Source organism: Gekko japonicus, unplaced genomic scaffold (genome assembly GCF_001447785.1).
Source record: "Gekko japonicus isolate JY-2015 unplaced genomic scaffold, Gekko_japonicus_V1.1 scaffold399, whole genome shotgun sequence".
NCBI classification, from domain to species: Eukaryota; Metazoa; Chordata; class Lepidosauria; order Squamata; family Gekkonidae; genus Gekko; species Gekko japonicus.
Genome location: NW_015175981.1, coordinates 65430 through 89450, shown reverse-complemented (window position 1 = coordinate 89450; position 24021 = coordinate 65430). Strand labels below are relative to the sequence as shown.

Below are 24021 nucleotides of genomic sequence, written 5' to 3'. Positions count from 1 at the left end.
ACCCTGAACAGCAGGCTGGCAGGGTGATGACAAACATTCTGTTGTGCTCCTCCCTTTCAGAACCCTTTCCAGTCACCACATGAATCGGCTAAACCAGAAATACAGGTAAAGAAAAAGGTGGAGGAGGTGGAAAGGCAAACATACCATGAGGGAACAGGAGGTCAAAGGGAAGCGAAGACAAGTTGTTTAAGAAAAACTGGAGCGGCTGATATTCTTCTTAGTGGGAAAATGGAAGAACCCGAGGTGGATATTAATACGCTCATTGATGAGATGGATTATATTCCTGGTCACTTTCACCTTGATATGAACTTGAATTTTGAATCCTCTTCACCTATGCATTTTCAAGGGAGAGACTTGAAGCTAAAACGAGAAAGCTTAACTTATGAATTAGAATTTGAAACTGGCACCCAGCAGTTTGCCATCAGAAGCCTCCTTGGAGTCTTTTCTTTCTACCTGGAGGACGTGGAGCATGCCAAGGAGATTTTCCTCCACATCACTCAGGAGGACCTGGAGAATCTGAATGCCTGGGCCAATCTGGCCTATGTGTACGACCGGCTAAACAATGAGCAAGAGGTGGCGAAGTGCACCAAAAGACTCTCCCACCTCATGGGCTTGGATTCCGATGACAAGCCTCCAGGGGATGCCCAGCTCAGAGCTGCCCGGTGCTTGGCAGAGCAGGGTTATGCATATGCATTTGATGTTGGACTGATGAGTGAAGAAGAGAAGCTGGGGAAACTGACAGCCGGCCTTGCTCTCTATGGGAAGGCTCTTGCTTATGGGAAGCAGGTCGGTAGGCAATCACACCTTTTACATTTCTATCTTATTCAGGGCAGGGTGGGGAGGAAAGTGGTTCAGACAGATAATGAGGGGTCGTAGCTCAGTGGTAGAATCAAATATCTTGCAAATACAAAGAGGACATTATTTTTTTCTTTTTTTAATTTTATTGAACAATATAACAATATTACAAATTGACAATAGAATGGAGTGCAATCAACAAAGAACAGCAAAAGATAAATACAAACAAAGCTCCAAATATCACACACATCTTAACAGATATAAATTAGCATTAGAACCTTCAATATAACACGGAAAGGAATAATTACAATTCATTCAATGTGAGCAGAGAAGAGGGATTTGATTCTTGTCTAGTACATAACAACTATTTGAGATGCCTGACCAATGCTTGTGTAACAAGGGGTACCATTTCCCTAGAAGACTGGACTGATTTGAGGGAACTCTAGACTTATCTAAATTGTTTGTAATCTTGTCCAGAATAAATAGGTCCCACAATTTTATGAACCATTCTTGCAGCAATGGAATTGATGTTGATTTCCAGTGTGAAGGAATAACACATTTAGCAGCAGTTAACATTAACATTAAAAAAATCTTGTTTTACCTTGGGAACGTTGCAATGATCCCACAAATTGAGAAGGTACCGTTCAGGAGTCTTGGGAATCCAATAACCAGTTATCTTATTTTCATCAGTTTTTTAAAGAGAGCCCAATAGGATGGACACTAAAAAAAGAGGACATTTCCTCTAAAAAGAGGATATCTGATCAACTGGGGAAAATGTAGGACGATGGGTCTAGATGTGGGCTGCTAATGGATCAATAAATACCTCCAAGCTCCCTACACCAATTTCTAGTAGTTTCAGTGTTCAGAGTAGATGCTTTTTGGTTCCTGTCTGCTATCTAAACAAAGGTGCAACCTTTTGTATGCCCAGCGTTTAGTTCTCTTGCGGGAATCACCCACAGAAAGGGCAGGTGCCTGGGAGGGAACTCTGTTTGCTGAAGCACTGAGGCTGGGCAGTGATTATCTTTCAATGGTCAACATGCAACCTTCTTAAGACTTGAAAAGAACCAAGAACAAGCATTTTAAAAAGCCACACTAAAAATTTATTGTGGTGTAGTTGCCATTTTGGCAAGGCCAAATAAAAAAATTGCTCTACACAAGTTGTTCAGAGCTCAACCTTTCTGTAAGTTGAGAAAATTCCATCTTTCAGCCATGGCTGCAGTCCTTATTTCAGTGAAGATCATTCATCTTGCTTAAAAGTAAATCCTGCCTGTTTCAATGGAATTTACTCCTAAGTAAATGTACATAGGACTGGCCAGGTGGGTAACCAGGGTAGTCTGCTGTTGGAAAACAAAACAGAAGTCCAGTGGCACCTTAAAGATAAACAATGTTTATTTCAGGATGAGCTTTTCAGAGACAGAGCTCACTTTTTCAGATATAACAGCAAGAAACTCTACCTCAAGGACTGCAGCCTTTCTGTTGCAGTTTGGCCAAATAATGACAGATTTGCTTTCAAGTGTGTTCTACATATTTTGTAAGTTGCACACCATTCTCTTGTCATGCATTTTGCTCATTTTTAAAGATGTATCTGTGAAACTGCACAAAGCAGTGTAATCACTGTATACATAGGGAACACTCGAACAGTTCCTTGGGAGGGGCTGTGGCTCAGTGGAAGAGCCTCTGTTTTGCATGCAGAAGGTCCCAGATTCAATCCCTGGCATCACCAGTGGAGAGGATCAAGTGACAGGTGATGTGAAAGACCTCTAGCTGAAATTCTGGAGAGCTGCTGCCAGTCTGAGGCCCCGGTCACATGGGAGGTTTTGGCCCGGAAGAGAGACGGATCGGGGGCGCAGCAAATGGGCGCGATCCCACTGCAACATCTGAGAATCGGCGCGCACCCGTTCCCGATCCATCCCTTCAGAATGAAAATGTGGTGCAAAAAAGAACCTACTAACTGGTAGGACTTACCTGAAGCACCGCAGCAAGCGCGGCCGTGAGATCGCCGGCGCGCTCATCTGCAGGAGCAATCGAGGCTCCCGGCCGAACTCGGCCGGGGAGGGAATGCGCCGCGGCTCGGGATCAATGTGATCCCGCCGCTGCGTGTTTCTTTTGGTTCTTTTCCCCCCGTGTGGCAGGGACCTGAGTAGACAATACTGACCTTGATGGACTGATCTACTATAAGACAGTTTCATGTGTGTTCATGTGAAGCAAACACCAATATCCAACCATGTTTTAAATGACTCTGCCTGTTCCACCTACCATGGGAAAATTTTATTCAGCCACAAATAAAGACTGCTGTTATAAAGGTCTTGGTAAGACTGACTCCAAGTAAGCCCTAAAAGAGGAAAAAGAAGGCAATATGATCTGCTGCTAATTTTTTGCCTTGTTGTAAAGAACATCAGTTATTAGCAGCTGATGTTCTGACTGTATGTGATGAAATTCACTACATATTTCCTGCTTAAAAGATTGGGATCCTGCCTCATGTTTACAGCTTGCACTTCAAGAAGGGTATTACTGACTATAGTGAGAACAGGACCAGTCGCTGGAATGCTTGGTTTCATGGAACTATTGTATTCACAAAGCTTTTTGCAGGAATGCAGCTCTTCCTTTTCTACTGACCTTTCTTTATTGCAGATCCCTTTGGAGGAGAAAAGAAGCTGGTACTTCACTATGGCCACACTGCACATCAGGTAAGACGGGACTCCAAAAAGAAAGGCAGCCATCAGATCATCTCTCAAAGGACCGTGGTAGGGCAATTAGAAGTAGTTTGATTGTATGGTGGAATTCACTTTGTTGCTGCAGCAGTTGGTCTGTGGTAGGCTCAGCAGGTCACTGGCACTGCACTATGAATGGGGTCCTATTCTTGTTCTGCTCCTGTTGGAGAGTTGTCTAGAAAGAGCCAAAAGATACATGAGGACAGTGTGTAATGTTCCACAGAAGCAATAATGAACAAGTGAGCTTAAGCAGTGGGCACCACCAGGGGTCATTTCCTGCTGGAGCACCCCAGAGCGGCACTCTGGCAGTAAGGAGCCCAGGCCCCCCCCCCCAGGAGGGGAATTAAATGCCTGACTTCCCAGCCTGGTTTTCTCCAGGTGCCCTGCGACTGCGGGGTACCTGGAGAAGATTGGGCAGGAAAGCCACCCAGGCATGTCACCCAGGCATATCTGCCCACCTCCCACCACGGCGGGCTAGCTGGAGAAGGAAGAAGAGGTGGGCAGACATGCCCTCCTTTCCCCCTGAGCCTCTCCGCCCCTGTGGCACAACTCTAGAGAGAAGGGGTTTAAAGCAAAAAAGGGGTTGTACTGCAGCAGCAGCACAATCTTTCCATTGTATTCTATGGGGCCATAGAATACAATGAAAAGATCGTACCACCCCTGCGGGGTGACTCTAGAGAAAAGGGGTTTAAACCATCTGCCGTCTGAAGTTTCTGTTTGGGCTGATCCATGTAGCTGTGATCCTGTAAGCAAAAGTGGTGATGAGTGTTTGGGTAGTTGTAGTAAGGGTTGGAGTGGCTGGATTTGCCAGAAGAGCTCTGTTTCCCCCACTTACCTGTGGGATCACACTGGCATGTCTTCAAGCCAATATCATGGTGATATTCTGCTAGCATATGTCCAAAGGAACCTGCTTTCTACACTGTGCATAATTACCCTGTGCCACCTTTGTGGGAGATACTACTAGCTCCCGAGAGAGGAAATACTGTTGAGCCAGCCAGTACCTACTAGTTGTGGGGACAGAAGGTAGACATTTGCAGCAATCAATGTAGAGTTTAGTTGCTATTCTAGGCAGTTTACAGGCACTAGGATTGTACTGTAATTTACTTAATTCAAGAACTACAGGATAAAATAAATTAATTCTACTTTTTCATGGATATATTCAACCAATGCTCATGCAAATTAAAGCATTCAGGTATTCATTAAAGAAAATACTTGTTTTAATTCATTTACAAAGTATTGCCTCTGTTTACTGTCAGACGAGAAACTAAATGTCTAGGACAGTGCCCTATAGCTTTGGTTCAAAGGGCCACAGTCAAGATCATATCAGGTATAAATTCAAAGGTAACTATTTGTTCTTTGATGAGGAATCATTCAAGAACCCAACCCATTTAGAACATATGAATCATAAATCTAGAAGTTCCACTGCACATAACAAATTATTTATTTAGAATGAGCTCACTGTTGATGATGAAAATATAAGGATAGGGTTACCCCCCACTGCTTAAATTCTGAGCCACTATATTATGAATAGATGTGGTTTAAATATAATGAGCCATGGTTTGTTATCTCATGCACAACTGTGGGGATCCTCAGATTCACATACTCTCTCCTCATCACTGCACACACAGCCTACTAATGAAAGACCACCTTTTTTTGGCAAACTATAGTTGCCAAAACGTCTTCCTTGCAATCTAGGATTCCAAAACAGGACCATGTTTTGGATCCTGGTTTGTGTGGAAGAGGGCAACCAAAAACCGTAATTCACTTGCAATGACTAACTATGATTTGCCACAAAAGCAGAATTTCATTAGCTGACTAAGTGCAAACAGAAGAAGGGAGGGAGTGCCCAAGACCAAGGATCCCTCAAGCTTGTTTCATGTAGCAAGAAACTTAAGTTTTTAATTATTTCCAAATAAAGTCATACTGTGTTGATTAGCAGCTGGTTCTACATATAACTGTGAACCAATCAGTATCAGATCAAAGACATCAAGAGATTTTATATATGGGTGTTCTCAGCTATTTTCCCCCACCATTTTTTTTTTTAGGTTGCCGATATGCGCTTGGGCGAAGCTTCGCCCCGGCGTTTGTTTTTTTTAAAAAAGAAAAGGCCCTTAGTTTAACTTTCCGGAGGAGTCCGGGACTTCAGGGAGGCCAGTTTGGGCTTTAAACTTTAAAGGTAAGTCCTTACCTTTAAAGTTTAAATGTAAGACGGGGTGTTTTGAGCATGCGCAAAGATCGCCATTCTATGGATGGCTGCCTATGTGCATGCTCAAATTGAGTTTTTTTAAAAAAACGCCGACGCCCACATCATGCGGGCATACAGCGATGGGCTCCGTTGTGAGGGAGGTAAGTGTATGGTGTAAATCCCCCAAATCTAGAACAAAATTCCATTCCCAAAGGTGGCGTCTCCCATCATCCCACCCCCATCCACCCCACCCCCCCAAACTCCTTTTTCAATCCCTCTCCATCCCAGCCTCGCAGTACAAAGAAGAGGCATCTTCCCCGGTGGAGCGACAGGACGGAGGCACTCTGGGTGCAGTAGTTTTCTCCCTGGCCACCTGACGGCATGGGCTGGCGCAGCCTGGGGCTTATAAGAACTACCCGCCCCACCAGGCAGTGCGGCTGCAAGCTTCGGTTGGTGCAATCTATTACCTCCCGCCGGCGGTGGTGGGAAGGCGAGACTTGAAGACAGTGATCGCGTTTCAGCCGGCATAAACTGCACTGGTTCCAACCGGTACAGTTTATGCCGGCTGAAACGGCGCGTCTGAACGCACCCATTAAGTAGTAACCCACCACACTGGCCATGCTGGTATCACATACACCTGGTTCCTAAAGTTATGTAATTTAAATATCCACAAGGACATCCATGACCCTGGGCAAATGCTTTCCTGACCATGCCTTAAGACCCTTAAGGAGTAATTTTTTTAACTGTTTATTTATTGTTTTTATCACACATATCAACATTTCAAATACAATACATTTATCATTACGAGTCACTTTCTATCTTCTCTAACCATCTTTTTTCAAATATCTCATATTCCTTTCCTTGCAAAAGTACATTTAATCTGTCCATCTCCGCTAATGACAACATTCTATCCAACAATTCTTCCTTGGAGGGAATTTTATCTCCTTTCCAGTATTTTGCTAGTAAGATTCTTGCCACAGTGAAAGTGTAACTTATTAAGTATTTGTTCTCGCTACTATAATTATTCGGGAGCATATTTAGTAGGGCTATCTCCGGTAAAAATGGTATATCTAGTCCTGTAATCTCTTTTAATATTTTACATATTTTAGTCCAATAATTTCGGATTCTTTCACTTCTCCACCAAACATGCATAAAGGTACCAACATTGTTCTTACATTTCCAACAATTTTTGTTAGCCTTTCCATAACACTTTGATATCCTATCTATAGTGCTTTTTCAATTTATCCTCTTCTTTCCTAATTTGCTTTGTCAGTTCATCATATTGCTTGCTTCTTTGTTTTATTTTCCAAGCTTCTTGATTTATAAACCAGCCTCTTAGAAAGGCTTTAAAAGTTTCCCATACTGTTTCTATCGCCATTCCCTTTTGTATATTTCTTTTTTAAAAGTCTGTTATCTCATCTTCTGTTCTGCTGGCAAATTTTTTATCTCTTATTAGGTTTTTATTTATTCTCCATTTTAGCATCTTGGGTTTGACTCAAAAAGTTAATATTATCTTACTATGATCAGCAAAGGTATTAGGAAGTATTTCTACTTCCATTATATCTGTTACTAATGTTGTTGAAATCCATGCCATGTCAATTCTAGACCATGAATTGTGTCTATTTGAGTAGAATGTATAGTCCTCTTTTTCTGAATTACATACTCTCCAAGCATCTACCGTGCTATATTCTTTGACTGTTTCATAAAACTGTTTTGGCAATATGTTTCCTGAGTTTTTGTTTTTAGCATGAGTTTTTCTATCTTTTTTCCTGTCCCATTCTGCATTGAAGTCCCCTATTAAGCATATTTCCGTCATCTCATATGTTATTAATAGTTTTCTTCGTTCTTCAAAGAATTTTTCTTGCGACTGATTGGGTGCATAGATATTTTTAAGCAATACTTAGCTTTGGTTAGTAGGTTTTCACTGGAGCGTCTTGCTGTTGACTCTGTCGGCTCCTGCTGTCTCGGCTATTGCCCTTCTGTGGGTTGGGTGTCCTCCACAGTCTTTGCCTCAAAGCAGCTTCAAAATTCACAGACAGAATTGCCTGTTCTGCCTGTTGTTTGAAGAAAGCTTTTTGCTTGAGTTCTTCCTCCAAAAGAACCCTTGGAGGGCGTTGAAAAGCCCTTAAAGACTATAAGGAATGAAGCATAAGCGAGCTGCTAGGTAACTTGTGTCTGCTCTCATCGGCAACCGGAAGCTCTCTCAAGGAGTAATTCTTCAAGAAGACATGATTTGATCATACAGACACTACAGTTACATTGCTCCAGCAGCTGTCAAAGAGACTGCTGAGGTCCATCAGTGGGGCCAGGACACTAGAAGCCCTCCCACTGTTGCCCCCCCAGCACCAAGCATACAGTGCATCACCTGCCCCAGTCTGTGAGTTCCTATCTATACATTGTGGCTAATAGCCACTGATGGACCTCTGCTCCATATGTTTATCCAGTTCCCTCTTGAAGCTGTCCATGCTTGTAGCCGCCGCCACCACCTCCTGTGGCAGTGAATTCCATGTGTTAATCTCTCTTTGGGTGAAGAAGTACTTCCTTTTATCAGTTCTAACCCGACCACTCAGCAATTTCATGGAGTGCCCATGAGTTCTTGTATTGTGAGAAAGGGAAAAAAGTACTTTTTTCTCGACCTGCTCTATCCCATGCATAATCTTATAAACCTCGATCATGTCACCCCTCACCCCTCAGGAGCTCCTTGCACCGAGTACACACCCAAGACTTCTGTCCAGTGGGCAGATAGTCATACATGTGACCGTGCAAAACACTGGATAGCCCCCAATCTCCTGCGGGCATTCTGGCTTCATAATTGCTTTTTTAAAACAATAATTATATATAATCCCCTTTGATTTCCCTGTAGAAGTCTACTTACCTTACTGGGAACCCAAGGAGACTAGGGCCTGGCTTTCTGGCTCTTCCTGAGCTTCTTACAGAGCCCCTAGTCTAAGAGTCCCTAGGCCAAGAGCCACAGGCCAAGAGCCTCACCCTTTGGCTCTCACCAGAGGCTCGTGCCTCTGGCAAAGTGCTGCCTTAAATAGAAGCTTCCCCTCAGAAGAGGGTGTGGCCTGCAGCTATGCAAATTCACCCAGTCACTCAATTACAGTCAAACAACGACCCTTTCACACCCTATCTCAGGCAGCCAGGACTCTGCAACAACTCACAACTCACCCACACACTCCCAAACACAGTACCCCACACAGTACCCTCTCAGCTAAATCGCCTCAGCTGAAAGTAAGTAAAAAACCCCCACTCACCCCTCTAGCAGCTCTATTTCCAGCTCCTTCTCAGAGCTCAGCTGGGTCAGCTCTGCTTCTGGCAAGATGCCAGAACTCCAGTTTGGGAAATTCCTGGAGATCTGGGGGTGGAGCCTTGGGAGGGTGAGGTTTGGGGAGGAAAGGGAGCTCAACAGGGTATAATGCCATAGGCTCCATCCACCAAAGTGGCCATTTTCTCCAGGGAAACTATCTGTATCATCCGGAGGGTAATTGTAATTCCAGGTAATCTTCAGGCCTCACCTGGAGGTTGGCAATGCTAGTTTCCCTGTAGGAAATGGCTGCTTTGGAGGCTATGGCATTCTACCTGTCTGAGGTCCCTCCCCTCCTCAAGTCCCACCCTCCCCAAGCTGTACCCCTCAAATCTTCAGGAACTTTCCAACCTGGAGTTAGCCTTGTGGGCGGTGGCCCTCTGCCAGGGCTGGTCATAGTGGAAGGGCTTGCAGCGGTCGCACTCGGGGACGGCGGTGTGGTGCTTGCAGTTGCAGACGAGATTGTCCTCGTGGTCGCGGATGCAGCGCGGGAGGCGTGCCCATTGCACTTGCAGCGGCCGCCCACCTGCAGGTCGGAGACGGCGTAGTAGTAGGAGTCACGGGCCAGCTCGGAGTCATCCTCATTCTCGTCGCCGAAGGTGTAGAGGCAGCTGAAGACCACTTTGATGTCGGTGGCCGTGACCCAGTCCTGCAGGACGGGAGAGTTGTCGAAGTCATAGGCTGAGGGCCATCCGTCGAGGGTGCTGAAGGCAAAGAGGCCACCGGCGAGGGCCGCCTTATGATTGCTGGGAGGGGAGGGGTGGATGCCTAGAGTTGGGAGGAGCGGAGCCAGAGCGGAGGTCTAACCCCACCTTATGGGTGCTCCGGCCGTGGCGAGGGCCCAGGAGGGGGTAGGAGGGGGGAGCAGAGGATTGGGGGAGGGGGCCCACAAAACCCGTGGGGAGGCCGGGCCCCGACGGACCCACACAGGCTACGGGCCTGGAATCCATTGGTTAAAGCTGCAGGAACTCCTTTTATCATTTTTTTGATTTTTTAACCCACCCAATTTTTATTTTTATTTTTTAAAGATTTCACAGTTTTCTGCAAGCCTGGGGCCTTTTCCAGGTTTGTAGAAAGATCTGTCTTGCCCATTCACAACTCCAGTTACTGAATTTAAGTATCCAAAGATATTCTGACTTCACTATTAGAATATAAAATGCCTACACATGTGGAGAAGGAAACAAAACAGCAGTTCCCTCTCTGTTGTAGATTGGATGGAATGTGGCTGAACAATGGTAATGATGAAGATAAAAGGTTGCCAGCCTTCAACAGGACGTTGGTTTTGCTTCAAGAAGTCCTCAAGTCTTCTAATTTAAATTACAGAGGTAAGAATAATCTTTGCAGTATGACAACAACTCTCTGTGTAGTTCACATCTTTGACAGGTTGTGTAAAACTATTACAGGCAACTTAGGAAACTAAGCTATTCAGCTACAAGAATGAATTATTTATTTATTTTTTATTTATTTTATTGTATTTATACCCCGCCCTCCCCGCGAACGGACTCAGGGCGGCTCACAACAAGGCACCGAGTGCAATCAACATACAAAATATATAATACAAGTTCAATGTTAAAACAGATTAAAATCAATACAATGGATGCACCTAAAAACTCCTCACTTGTTGCGTAGCAGGGGGGAAGGCTAGGTGCTGAAAAGGTGTTACTCGGCCACCCTAACGGTCTCTCTCTGTAAAGGGCGGTGGTACAAGTGGCCGTGGCGGCTCCTACTCATAGGCCTGGCGGAAGAGCTTCGTCTTGCAGGCCCTGCGAAACTGTACAAGGTCCCGCAGGGCCCTGATCACTTTCAGGAGCTCATTCCACCAGGTAGGAGCCGCCACTGAGAAAGACCTGGCCCTCGTTGCCGCAAGCTTGGCCTCCTTAGGGCCCGGGGTCACTGACCGAAGTGCTCTGTGACCCCGACCGAAGTGCTCTTTGGGGAATATATGGGGAAATGCGGTCCCTCAGGTAAGTCGGACCCTGGCCATGTAGGGCTTTAAAGGTAAGCACCAGCACTTTGAAGCGAATCCGGTATGCTATTGGCAGCCAGTGCAGCACTTTCAGCACAGGTCGGATGTGCTCCCAACTCGGGACACCCACCAACAACCTGGCCGCAGCATTCTGCACCAGCTGTAGCTTCCGGAGTAGCGACAAAGGCAGCCCCATGTAGAGAGCGTTACAGAAGTCTAGCCTCAAGGTGACCGTCGCATGGATCACTGTAGCTAGGTCATTGCGGTCAAGGAAAGGAACCAACTGCCTTATCAGCCGCAGATGATAAAAGGCCAATTTGGCAGTGGCCGCCACCTGGGCCTCCATCGTTAAGGTGGGGTCCAGGAGCACTCCCAAACTCCTAACCTCCGAAGCTGGCACCAAAGGTGCCCCATCGAAGGTCAGGAGTGGGAGCCCTAACCCCGATCCGGTCCGACTCAAGCACAGGACCTCCGTCTTTGCCGGGTTTAACTTCAGCCTGCTCAGCCTGAGCCACCCAGCCACAGCTTGCAGGGCCCGGTGCAGATCTTCTGGGTTGGAGTCCGACTGGCTGTCCAACATCAAATAGAGCTGGGTGTCATCCGCATATTGGTGACAACCCAGCCCATACCTCTGGACAATCTGGGCGAGGGAGCGCATATATATGTTAAACAGCATCGGGGAAAGTACAGCCCCCTGAGGCACCCCGCACTCAAGCGGGTGCCTCTGGGACTGCCGTTCCCCTAACATTACCCTCTGTCCCCGACCTTGGAGAAACGAGGCAAGCCACTGAAGGGCAAGCCCCCTGATCCCCATGTTGGTGAGGTGGTGGGCCAGCAGCTGATGGTCAACCGTATCAAATGCAGCCGACAGATCTAACAACAACAGCGCCGCCACACCGCCTCAATCCAGATGTCTACGGAGGTCATCAGTCAGAGCAACCAGAACAGTCTCCATCCCATGCCCCGGGCAAAAACCGGACTGGAATGGGTCCAGGACAGAAGCGTCATTTAGGTAACCCTGTAGCTGCAACGCCACCGCCTTCTCAATCAATTTGCCCAAATAGGGCAAATTGGACACCGGCTGATAGCTGGCCAATTCGGTCGGGTCTAAAGTTGTTTTTTTCAAGAGAGGGCGGACCATCGCTTCCTTGAGTGCCTCAGGGAACCGCCCCTCCGAGAGGGACTTGTTAACAATCTCCCTCAAGGCACCTCGAAACCTCTCATGGCCTGCTTTAATGAGCCAGGAGGGGCACAGATCAAGGTCGCATGTGGTTGGGCATACAGATACGAGTAACCTGTCGACTTCCTCCAGACTGAGCTGGTCGAAGCACTCTAAACCCGGACCCGAAGACGCACAATGGGCCTCGAGTTCACTATCTGTTTCAACTGTGGCGGGGAGGTCGCAGCGGAGCGACAAGACTTTATCCGCAAAATAGCTCACAAAAGCCTCACAGCCAATATCCAATTTTTTATTGTTTTGTCTGCCCTGTGGCAGAGCCGTCAAGGACCGAATTGTTCTAAATAATTGGGCCGGGCGAGAGTTAGCGGACACAACCCTGGCTGCGTAGAAATCCCTCTTCACAGCCTTGACTGCCATCTCATAGGATCTCATAAACATCCTATAGGATGCTCCTGTAGCCCCGTCACGAGCTTGGCGCCACCGTCTCTCTAACCGTCTTAACTCTTGCTTCATCAGCCACAGCCCCTGGGTATACCAGGGGGCCAGCCTAGAGCGAGGGCGCAGAGGGCGCCGGGGAGAGATCACGTCGATGGCTGTGGAAAGTCGACTATGCCAGTCATCCACAAGCTCATCCAATGAACCGCCAGGGGGCATCAGTTCCCGCAGAGCCAGTTGAAGCCGCATCGGGCCCATTTGGCTCCGCGAGCGAGCTAAAATCCGCTCGCCGCCTATACAGGGTTGGGGCGGGACATTCACACGGGCCTTCAGGGCATAGTGGTCCAACCATGGCACTGCATCAGCAGTGATCCGGTCCACTGTAATCCCCATCATGAAGACTAAATCGAGCGTGTGCCCCGCCTGGTGCGTAGGGACCGATACACATTGGGAGAGTCCCAGCGCCGCCATGGACGTCACTAGGTCCGTAGCCCGGCTGGAGGCCGCGTCATTGGCATGGACATTGAAGTCACCCAAGACTAATAGCCTAGGGTGCTCCAACGCCCAGCCTGATACGGCCTCCAGCAGGGACAACAGGCAACTGGCCGGTGCGTTAGGCGGCCGGTACACCAGCCAGATTGCCACACTCTCCTCGGCCTCCAGCAACAGGCTGACACACTCCAAGCCCGCAATCTCCAACGTAGGGAGTGCCCTGAAGGAGTAAGCCTCCCGCACGAACATCGCCACTCCTCCCCCCCCCGTCCCCTAGTCCGTGATTGCTGCAGGACCGAGAACCCCGGTGGGGCAAGCTGGAAGAGCGCTACGGTCTCCCCCTCCCGCACCCAGGTCTTGGTCATGCACGCCAGGTCAGCTTGATGTTCTATGACAAAGTCCCGAAGGACTGTTGTCTTGTTATTAATGGACCTGGCGTTGCACAGCACCAATGACGGAGGGGGGATTCCTAATCCTAGCCCCACTGCTGACATCCTTTGGGATGGGACGCAGACTGGAAGGACACCGAGCCCTCTTGTTTCTCAGTTTCCTTCCTTTATCATTCCACCTGGTCCCACCGCTGTTCTTTCCCCTCCCAAAGAGCACCAGAATCTGCTGTGTTAGCATCATTGCAACGGCCAGTCCACGCCAAAGCACCAGACTACCAACAGCACGCTAAACAGTTGATCTCCTAATGCTATTGCTATAGCCCACTTCCCTCCCACCCTACACAAATAATCCCACAATCTGCTATATCACTCAATTGACACTACAATTGACTAATTCGTGCCAGCAACCTATATCGCCTTGTTGTTGTTCAGTCGCACAGTCGAGTCCGACTCTTCGCGACCCCATGGATCATCTCCCGCCAGGCCCTCCTGTCTTCCGCCGTCCTCTGAAGCTGGCTCAATTTCATGTTCGTTGCATCGATGACACTGTCTAACCATCTCATCCTTTGCCGTCCCCGTCTTCTTTGACCTTCAATCTTTCCCAGCATCAGGGTCTTCTCCAGTGAGTGCTCCCTTCTCATTTGGTGGCCAAAGTATTTGAGCTTCAGTTTCATTATCTGGCCTTCCAGGGAACAGTCAGGGTTGATTTCTTTGAGGATTGACTGATTTGTTCTTCTTGCAGTCCAAGGGACTCTCAAGAGTCTTCTCCAGCACCATAGTTCAAAAGAATCTATTCTTCGGCGCTCGGCCTTCCTTATAGTCCAGCTCTCGCAGCCATACATGACTACTGGGAATACCATTGCTTTGACCATGCGGACTTTTGTTGGCAGGGTGATGTCTCTACTTTTTATCATGCTGTTTAGGTTCGCCATCGCTTTCCTCCCAAGGAGCAGGCGTCTTTTAATTTCATGGCTGCAGTCACAGTCTGCGGTGATCTGGGATCCCAGGAACGTGAAGTCTGTCACTACTTCCACGACTTCCCCTTCTATTTGCCAAGGAGTGATGGGGCCGGATGCCATGATCTTAGTTTTTTTGATGTTGAGCTTCAAGCCCACTTTTGCGCTCTCCTCTTTTACTCTGAGCAAGAGGCTCTTTAGATCCTTTTCACTTTCAGCCATTAGAGTGGTATCATCTGCATATCTGAGGTTGTTGATCTTTTCCCCAGCAATCTTAATTCCCGCTTGTGATTCATCCAGGCCAGCATTTCGCATGATGTACTCTGCATATATATTAAATAAGCAAGGTGACAGTATACATCCTTGTCGTACTCCTTTTCCTATGCTGAACCAATCAGTTGTTCCGTATCCGGTTCTAACTGTCGCTTCTTGGCCCTTATACAGGTTTCTCAAGAGACATGTGAGGTGGTCTGGTACTCCCATCTCTTTAAGGACCTGCCATAGTTTGTTGTGATCCACACAGTCAAAAGCTTTAGCATAGTCAATGAAGCAGAAGTAGATATTTTTCTGGTACTCTCTTGCTTTCTCCATAATCCAGCGAATGTTGGCAATTTGATCTCTAGTTCCTCTACCTCTTCGAAACCCAGCTTGTACTTCTGGTAGTTCTCTATCCACGTACTGTTGAAGCCTAGCTTGTAGGATCTTGAGCATGACCTTGCTAGCGTGTGATATGAGTGCAATTGTGCGATAGTTTGAACATTCCTTGGCATTGCCCTTCTTTGGGATTGGAATGTATACTGACCTTTTCCAATCCTGTGGCCACTGTTGCGTTTTCCAAATTTGCTGGCAAATTGAGTGCAGCACTTTAACAGCATCATCTTCTAAGACTTTGAATAGTTCAGCTGGAATACCATCACCTCCACTAGCTTTGTTGTTAGTAATGCTTTCTAAGGCCCATTTAACTTCACATTCCAGGATGTCTGGCTCGAGGTCAGTGATTATACCGTCGTGGTTGTCAAGGACATCGAGGTCTTTCTTGTATAGTTCTTCTGTGTATTCTTGCCATCTTTTCCTAATCTCTTCTGCTTCTGTTAGGTCCCTACCGTTTTTGTCCTTTATCATGGCCATCTTTGCATGGAACGCTCCCTTGATTTCTCCAATTTTCTTGAAGAGATCTCTAGTCCTTCCCATTCTATTGTTTTCTTCTATTACTTTGCACTGTTCATTCAGGAAGGCCTCCTTATCTCTCCTTGCTGTTCTCTGGAAATCTGCATTCAGTTGGGTAAATCTTTCCTTTTCGCCTTTGCCTTTCGCTTTCCTTCTTTCCTCTGCTATTTGTAAAGCCTCATCAGAAAGCCACTTTGCTTTCTTGCATTTCTTTTTCTTTGGGATGGTGGTGATTGCTGCTTCCTGTACAATGTCACGAACCTCTGTCCATAGTTCTTCAGGCACTCTATCTATCAAATCCAGACCCTTGAATCTATTCTTCACCTCTACTGTATATTCATCAGGGATGCGATCTAGGTTAAACCTGAATGGCGTCGTGGTTTTCCCGATTTTCTTCAATTTAAGTCTGAATTTTGCAATGAGTAGCTCATGATCTGAACTTAAAATAATCTACCTGGCACTCACAACCTCAACATTCACCCCTTAAGCAGAAAACTCCTCCATTACTTCATTCACTCATGCATCCAGCCACTCATCACTAGCCACTAAAACTACCACGATTGGTTCAGTCCTCCTAACTGCATCCATGTCCATCAGGGAAAGCCAGGGAGCCCAGTGGGATCGTTTCTCCACTTGTTGACTGATCTTCCACAAGTCCTCCACTAGGGACACCAGCTGCCCAGTCATGAACTCTGGCTGGTCTACTGCAGGCCCACCACCAGGGGCACCTCGTCATTGTTCTACAAAGTTCCGGTGCTCCGCCCTCTCCCTGGCCGCAGGCCGGTCTCCCTGGACCTTCAAGGGATAGCTGGCTCCTTCCAACCCACAGGCTCAGAGGCCGAGAACCACAGCCTGTCCGCAGCCTCTGTCTCACAGCGCCCGGCAGTCCTTCTCCACTCCCATTCAACTCCTCGCGCCGTCCTCCGCCTTGAGGCCTTGAGGCAGAAGAGCTATTTACACACAAACATGTACACACTCCTATTGTTCATCTTGCTGTAACTCTCACAGCCAGTGAGTCAAGCTGCTGTTAATTTTCAAAAGTGGCTTGTATCCTCAGCTGGGAAGGAAGATATATTATTTTTTCCTTAAAGGAAAAAGTTTCCCTTGCTCGAGAGCTAGTCAAATCTGACTCTAGGGCATGGTGCTCATCTCCGTTTCCAAGCCGAAGAGCCAGCGCTGTCTAAAGACATTTCCATGGTCATGTGGCAAGCATGACTAAACGCTGAAGCGCATGGAATGCTGTTACCTTCCCACCAAAGTGGTACCTATTTATCTACATGCAATTTCTTGCTTTCGAGCTGCTAGGTTGGCAGGAGCTGGGGCCAGAGAAAGGAGCTCTGTCACATGGCACTAGGGTCTCAAATTGACAAACTACAGACCTTCCGGTCTGCAGCTCAGTGTCTTAACCTCTGAGCCACCACGGCCCCTTTTATTTTTCCTTACATGGATATAAAATTCTCTCAGGGATCTTTTCCACCATAACTCTCCGTATTTAGTTTGAGATTTCTTTCGACCGTTATACCCATAGAGGTGAAATTTCTAAATAATTTTCTTGTGCCTTGATATACTCTGAATGCTATTTTCCTTTTCATTTTAGCTCTATCTTGGTGTTATCTTGGAATATTACTTGAAAGGACAGAGACATTCTCAACTACTCCTGTGGGCATTCAGGACTGTGGTTACTCTGAGAAGGGGCCCCTTGACTGCTTTGGAAAGGTAGATTTACTCTGTTGTGACACAGAGAAAATGGCCATTCAAACCAGCAGCATTCCAGGATTCCTCTACTTTGGGACATGGGCTTGGAGGAGCTGAGAAAAAACAGAATGAAGCAAATACTGTGGGCTATGATGACAGGGATTGCTGTTCCTGTGTATACAGTCATGACACAAATAGACTCCCCTGCATGCTGCAAAACAGGAACTCGCCCGTGTGACTATAGTTATTGAACATACTTCCACCAGCTGATTAATAGAAACAATGCAGCTAAATACAGCTTAAATCTTTATCTAGACATGTCAACAAAACTCTTCAGCAGCCAAATGTAAAAGTTTATAGAGAATTGTGCAAACATTCCTGTAATCATTACACAATTAAAAAAACCCCACTTGTTCAGATATTCAGAAGTGATATCTCCCATTTTTAAAAATTCCTGTACAGATATGGCAAAGGAACAAAACACCTCAAATTGTACGTCACAACTTGTGTATTGCTACTTACCCTGTTAATATGAGGACTTTTCTTCTCTTTTATTAATTTATTTTCTGCTTCAAAGTAGACATGATCCCAAATCCAGTTCTCACTCATTATTAGTCCTTTTAAGGTTCATAATCTGTAGCTGTGTCCACTATGTGAACATAACCAAGTAAATTTCTCCTATTTATAACCAGCTAATCCATACAGCAGTTGACAAATCACTAATAAAAAAATGTCTTGTGGATGTGTTTGCTTTGAAGGCAATAGAAATAGCAAGAGATAATCCACCTGTTCTAAACCGTCTGGCAAAAATCTTCCACTTCCTTGGTAAGCAAGAGATGGCAATGGCTGTCTGCAACATGGCATTAGATGCGCTGCCAGACCCAGCACTCAACTGGCAAGCATACTGTATGCGTGCTAAGGTATGTAACATGCTTTCAAAATAATGTTTTCCTGGTGTACCAGTGTTGTTGAAGAGAACAGCTTTGTCTGTGGTAAAGTTCAAAAGAAGCAGTTTTTTCCTGGTAGCCTTGTGCTTTCTGGGAGGTCCAGTCAATCCCTGCTTTGACAGTATCAGCTATATTGGCTTCTGGCTAGCCACAGATCCACATCTCAGGAAAAGAGCCTCTTTTTGTGTCTTGTCCCAATGAGAGCACTCTTTGGGGTTCCAGTGTTGGTAGGTTTATTAGGGAAAACACAGAATGAGACATTAAAAGCAAAGAAGCCAATGATTTAATATCCCTGTTTTTAGATGCTAATTAAACTATATTTGCGTGACCTGGAACGTGTAAAGATGGGCTTGGGAGGAATGCCAGACCAGAAAAACCTCTCTGATGCCAAAGCTGATCTTGAGAGTGTCATGGAGGTACATCCATGCCTGAAGACATACCTTGACCTCGGCCAGGTAAGTGAAGGCATCCACATTCTTCAGACTTTTTCATTGCTTATACTTCCTTGTTATATTTTTAGAAACAGGGACAATAATGTGTGGATATTATGTTGTGATTCCAAGAGACAGTAGAATACTGATGGAGCACTTATGTCCCAGCAGGGATATTGCAAAAATGTAGTCAAAGTGGCCAAATGATCAGCATGACTGTGGACATTTAAAACCATAAATAACACCTAAGAAATATATCTCTTCAGGGATAAGCAATATAGGGTTAGCAGACAATATCAAGTCCACCCCTCCAGGATATGGCCCCCTACTCTGTGGCGACTCATGCACACTTTAAGTATTATGGAGCAAGTGCAGGAACTAGATAGCGGCTTGGATCTACTGGAGGATGAACACAAATGGAAGGGGGGGTCACCAGTTCTCCCCTCCTGCTTCAGAACTCTGACTCTCCCCTTATGTTGCTCTGGGGAGGGTTTCGGACCCACAGAAATAGCATTTCAGGGGGGCTTTGGGGCTACAAAAGGCGGGAGAAGGTGAAGAAATCATGCTGTGCTGCCATAAATGATTCAGTTTGCCAAAATTCTCCAGTAGACACAAACCATAGCCTATATGCTTTTTGTAGCTTTGCTGTCCTAATAGACTTCAATGGTTGCTAGTGCTGATTTACATTAAGCCTCAATGTTGCATATCAAAGATAACATATCGCTTCATTTGAATCCACCAATTTTTTAAAAAAATATTCTAATAGGGACTTAGTTCAGATACTTTCTTCAAATACAGAGATCAATTATCCTAGAGGAAATGGCAGCTTCAGACAGGAGACTGTATGGCATTGTACCCATGCTGAGCTTCCTCCCCAAACTCTCCCCTTCCCAGCACAGTCCCCAAATCTCCAGAAAGTTACTAAGCCAGAGTTCACAAGTTTAACATACCCTCCAACCCCCTTTTTCTGCTCTTCTTTTAGATCTATTATTACATGGGAGTCGATGCCATGCAGGAACTTTTCCTAGTGGATGAAAATGCCCTAAATACTGCCCTTGTGTTCTTTGCCAAAGCTATGGAATTGGACCTGGGGAATGTCCTACCTGAAATCCAGTTACTGAGGGGAAAATGTCTACGGATCAAAAATGAAGAGCTGAATGCCCTTAAATGCTTCAAGCAGGCAATAGAGTTGGATGATGTGGGTTCTGTTTATACGGAGAGCTTCCGGTGTCTGATGGAAACACTGCTTAACTTGTTCAGTCAGAAGAGGATGAACACTGAGATGCTGATGCAGGAGGTAGAGCTTTGGGTAAAGAAGGCTGAGGGAAAATACCCAAAGCAGCGACTGCAGCTGGAGCTTAAGCTGGTGTGCCGTCATTACACAGCTGAGGTGCTTGAACTGTCGAAAGCCATGGTAGCCAGAGGGAAGACTGAGCTGGTGAAGCTGCTTTTTGAAACAATGAAATGTGACTTTAACAAAGGCAAACTGAATGAACGCTCACTCTCTTTTTGAACAGCTGGTTTCTGGGTCACAGTACAAAACAAAGTTTTCACTAAGTTTGTTCTTTTAGTACAATAATTCATTAACTTTGTTTGGCAGAGAAACTATTTTTATGGAGAGCTGTGTAATAAAATTAGGTACTCTCTGGAGAGTATGCTGCTGTATACACAGAAGAACTGAGGTATGTGGATTGATACTCATAAATGTCACCTGCCATTTTTAATTCACTCAGAAATGTGGATGTTTAATCCTTCTAAGAAAGACAATATCACCTCATTGTTGGACTTTCAATTATTTTTGCCTCGTATCCTCCGGGCTTCAGCTATTAAAACTGATGTCCAGATGACCCAGATCAGTTCTCTTGGAGACAATGGCTGCTTTGGGCAGTAGATTCTATGGCATTATACCCTGCTGAGGTCCCTCCCCAGTTAATTTCTGTCGTTAGAAGAATCAGATCATTGTGAACTTGGCACTGAGATGAGCATATGCAGACCTGTTCCCCTTATGTGAGAGGGTTTTATAGTATACTTCAATCCTATTTACTACAGATAAACACTAGTTTTGGTACCTCTGTTATTGGTATGCCTGTTTTGTCCTTTGAAGAAATGTAAAGTGTTTTTAATGTGAGTTGCTTCTTTGTTTAACTCTCACTCTATGGGCTCTCTAGAAGATAAATCTATGAGGCAGGGGGCCCAGAGTAGATCTTCTTAGTATGTACAGCACAAGCATGTAAATATTACATACTTTCATGGATACCAAAGGTAAATGTACTGCTCTCCTTTCATTCCGCCCTCTAAGAACATTGCTTTGTATGTTTGTATTGCAACCAATGCTCCCTCTAAGCTGTGGAGTCCTGTGAGCAAAAATTCTACTTTCTGAGCTACCGGCATTAAAGTTGTGATCAGGTGATTTGGCTACTGCATAAATTACTTTGCTCTGGAGCCATCCTTTCTGAGCTAAGACAAAAATGTGTGAGCCAGAGGCTAAAAAACTGTGTGCTAGCTCACACTAACTCAGCTTAGAGGAAACACTGGACTATTCTGCGATAAGTATAATCAAATACATTGTGAGAGTAAACACTCTATTGATTAAATGTTCTTAATATTATTTTTAAATGTAAATATATACTTTGGAGGTTAGTGCAGGACACATGTACAGTGAGTAAAGAATCTTCAACAATGCACACTAGTGGAGGAAGCAAAGACTCAGGCTTGGAAATTCTTGGTATGGGAACGGGGTGTTTTCAGGGCAGGCTCCTGTTTCATCTGTAAAAGGACCACAGGCATGAAATCCTTCAAGCTTAAAAGGCAGGTGTGCCTGCAAGGGCACTGAAGCCTATAACTTGCTCCTGTGACAATCCATGGCCTGATCCAACAGTGTGATCTGAGGAAAAATTCAGTGAACAGTATGAGGACTACATCAAACATTATCTTTTTAAGGGTATACACATTAAATGTTTTACTTCACATATAAAAATGTAATCTCTGAATACAACAAATATGTTTATTTTTTATTGTGAATATGTTTATTCATTTCTGATAAAAAAGGCTGTATTTTCAGTTTACTGTAATGATAATGTTACAAGTTGTGGTTGAATATTTCCTCAAAGAGACACATGTGTGCAATCTCAAGTCATGTTTCTAACTCATTTATTATACTGGGAACGGATACAGCTCCTTCATGAGGGTATACTCTGTGATAAACTGATTTTTCACATGAAGATGTTGTCAGACATACCACCTAGTCAGGCCAGGTTAAAGACAGGCAAGCCTAAAAGAAGTTTAGCAGGTGTGTTCACTATTGTTTTTCTCATTAGTGGGGAGCAAAGCAGCTTACTTCATTCTCCTCTTCCACTTTGTGATCTGTACAGCAACCCTGCAAGGTAGGTTAGGCAGAAAGTCTGGGGCTGGGCCAAAATCACCCAGGCAACTTCCATAGGGAGGTTCCGGCTGAACAGGAGCAAGCAGCCAGGGCTAGTGAAGTAATACCAGTCAGGAGGCATGAAGTCACCCTGAGAGTGCTGGCAGGCCTAGGGTTGCCAGCAAAGACAGATTGATGCAAAGGAGGATGGGAAAGTCTCCATATCTCTGTTTTACCTTAAATTGGTTTTGATGCCAGCAGAGTGAGAAAGTGCCAGAGGCTCTGGATGGGTGCCCCATGGTAAATGGACCAAACAGTTCCTAAAGATTTTCCAAAACACTACTCTGTCGATAATTCATTTTCTACACTCACAGCATCCCTTGCCAGAATGCAACACATCCCCAGCACTTTGAATTAGCACCAGAGCTTTAAGAGCTCTCCAGCTGTCACCTAGAGATCGACAACAGCAAATTGATGCTGAGTGCCCAAGGCCAGGGCACCCACCCAGAGCCTTTTTCTAGAGCTCGTTGTATTTGTTTCCACAATGGGCTTTATTCCTAGTCCTGAATAAAAGTAAATAGGCTTATTTTAAAAAGTGGAAGGTCTGCCCCAGTGAGTCGAACAAAAGGAACCACAGGCTCTGGCAAAAGAAATGTAAGACAAGAATTAGGCATGCAAAAAGAGAGTTTGAGGAACACTATTCTGCAAAAACACAGCTCTAGAGCACGGATCCTCATGGATCCTCAGGGTTTCTGTGTTTGGTCACCATGAACACACCATCAAATCAATATCATGTCCATGGCAACAGCCTGCACCACAAAAGTCATGGATCCATGGCTTTATGGCAACACCATGAAGCCACATAATGGTTCTGAAGCACGGATCCTCATTGATCCTTGGGGTTTTTCCAATGGGTCACCCAAACACAACATAAAATGACATAATATGTCCATGGCAACAGCTTGTACCACAAAGATCATGGATCCATGGCCTTGTGGCAACTCCATGCTTGAAAAACATGGTTCTGAAGCATGGATCCTCATGGATCCTTAGTGTTTCTATCTTGGCTCACCATGAACTCAGCATCAAATCACATATCATGTCCATGGGCACAGCTTGCACCGCAGAAGTCATGCATACATGGATTCATGGCAACACCATGAAGCCAAAACATGGTACTTAAGCACGGATCCTCATGGATCTTCGGGGTTTTTGCAGTGGGTTGCCCCAAACACACCATCAAATCACATAACATATCCACAGCAACAGCTTGCACCACAAAAATCAAGGATCCACAGCTTCGTGGTGACACCATTCTGCAAAAACATGCTTCTAGATCCTCATGGATCCTCAGTGTTTCTGCAATGGGTCACCATGAGCTCACCATCAAATCAATGTCAATGTCATGTCCATGGGCACAGCTTGCACCACAAAAGTCATGGATCCAAGAGCTTCGTGGCAACACCATGAAACCAGAACATGGATCCTCCATGTGTTTCTGCATTGGGTCACTCCAAACATACGATCAAATCACATATCATCATGTCCATGGGAACAGCTTGCACCACAAAAATCATGGATTAACAGTTTTGTTGTGACACCATTCTGCAAAAACATGTTTCTAGAGCACGGATCCTCGTGGATCCTCAGGGTTTTTGTGTCGAGTCACCATGAACACACCATCAAATCAATATCATGGCCATGGCCACAGCTTACACAACAGATGTCATGGATCCAGGATTTTGTGGCAACACCATCAGCAAAAACATGGTTCTGAATCATGGTGTTTCTAGAGCACGGATCCTCGTGGATCCTCAGGGTTTTTGTGTCGAGTCACCATGAACACACCATCAAATCAATATCATGGCCATGGCCACAGCTTACACAACAGATGTCATGGATCCAGGATTTTGTGGCAACACCATCAGCAAAAACATGGTTCTGAATCATGGCTCCTTGGGGGTTTTGCGTTGGGTCACCAACCATGAATATACCATCAACTCA

General features: G+C 45.6%; 1 protein-coding gene across 1 annotated transcript; it reads left to right on the top strand.

The window, feature by feature from the left end:
* The first annotated feature begins 228 nt into the window (after positions 1-228).
* TTC22 (tetratricopeptide repeat domain 22) lies at positions 229-20181 on the top strand. Its single transcript, XM_015426240.1, has 7 exons — positions 229-786; positions 3427-3482; positions 10208-10323; positions 17181-17299; positions 18037-18198; positions 18528-18680; positions 19639-20181. Exons 1-7 carry the CDS (start codon positions 229-231, stop codon positions 20167-20169), a joined length of 1695 nt encoding a protein of 564 aa, XP_015281726.1. The 3' UTR covers positions 20170-20181.
* Positions 20182-24021: the final 3840 nt, after the last annotated feature.

Bases quoted from the DNA above. Each gene is read 5' to 3' on its own strand.
- TTC22 (XM_015426240.1), top strand. From the start codon at position 229: ATGGAAGAACCCGAGGTGGATATTAATACGCTCATTGATGAGATGGAT. The intron at 3,483-10,207 runs GTAAGACGGGAC...TCTCTGTTGTAG, and splicing joins ATGGCCACACTGCACATCAG to ATTGGATGGAATGTGGCTGA. The intron at 10,324-17,180 runs GTAAGAATAATC...TTTTCATTTTAG, and splicing joins TTCTAATTTAAATTACAGAG to CTCTATCTTGGTGTTATCTT.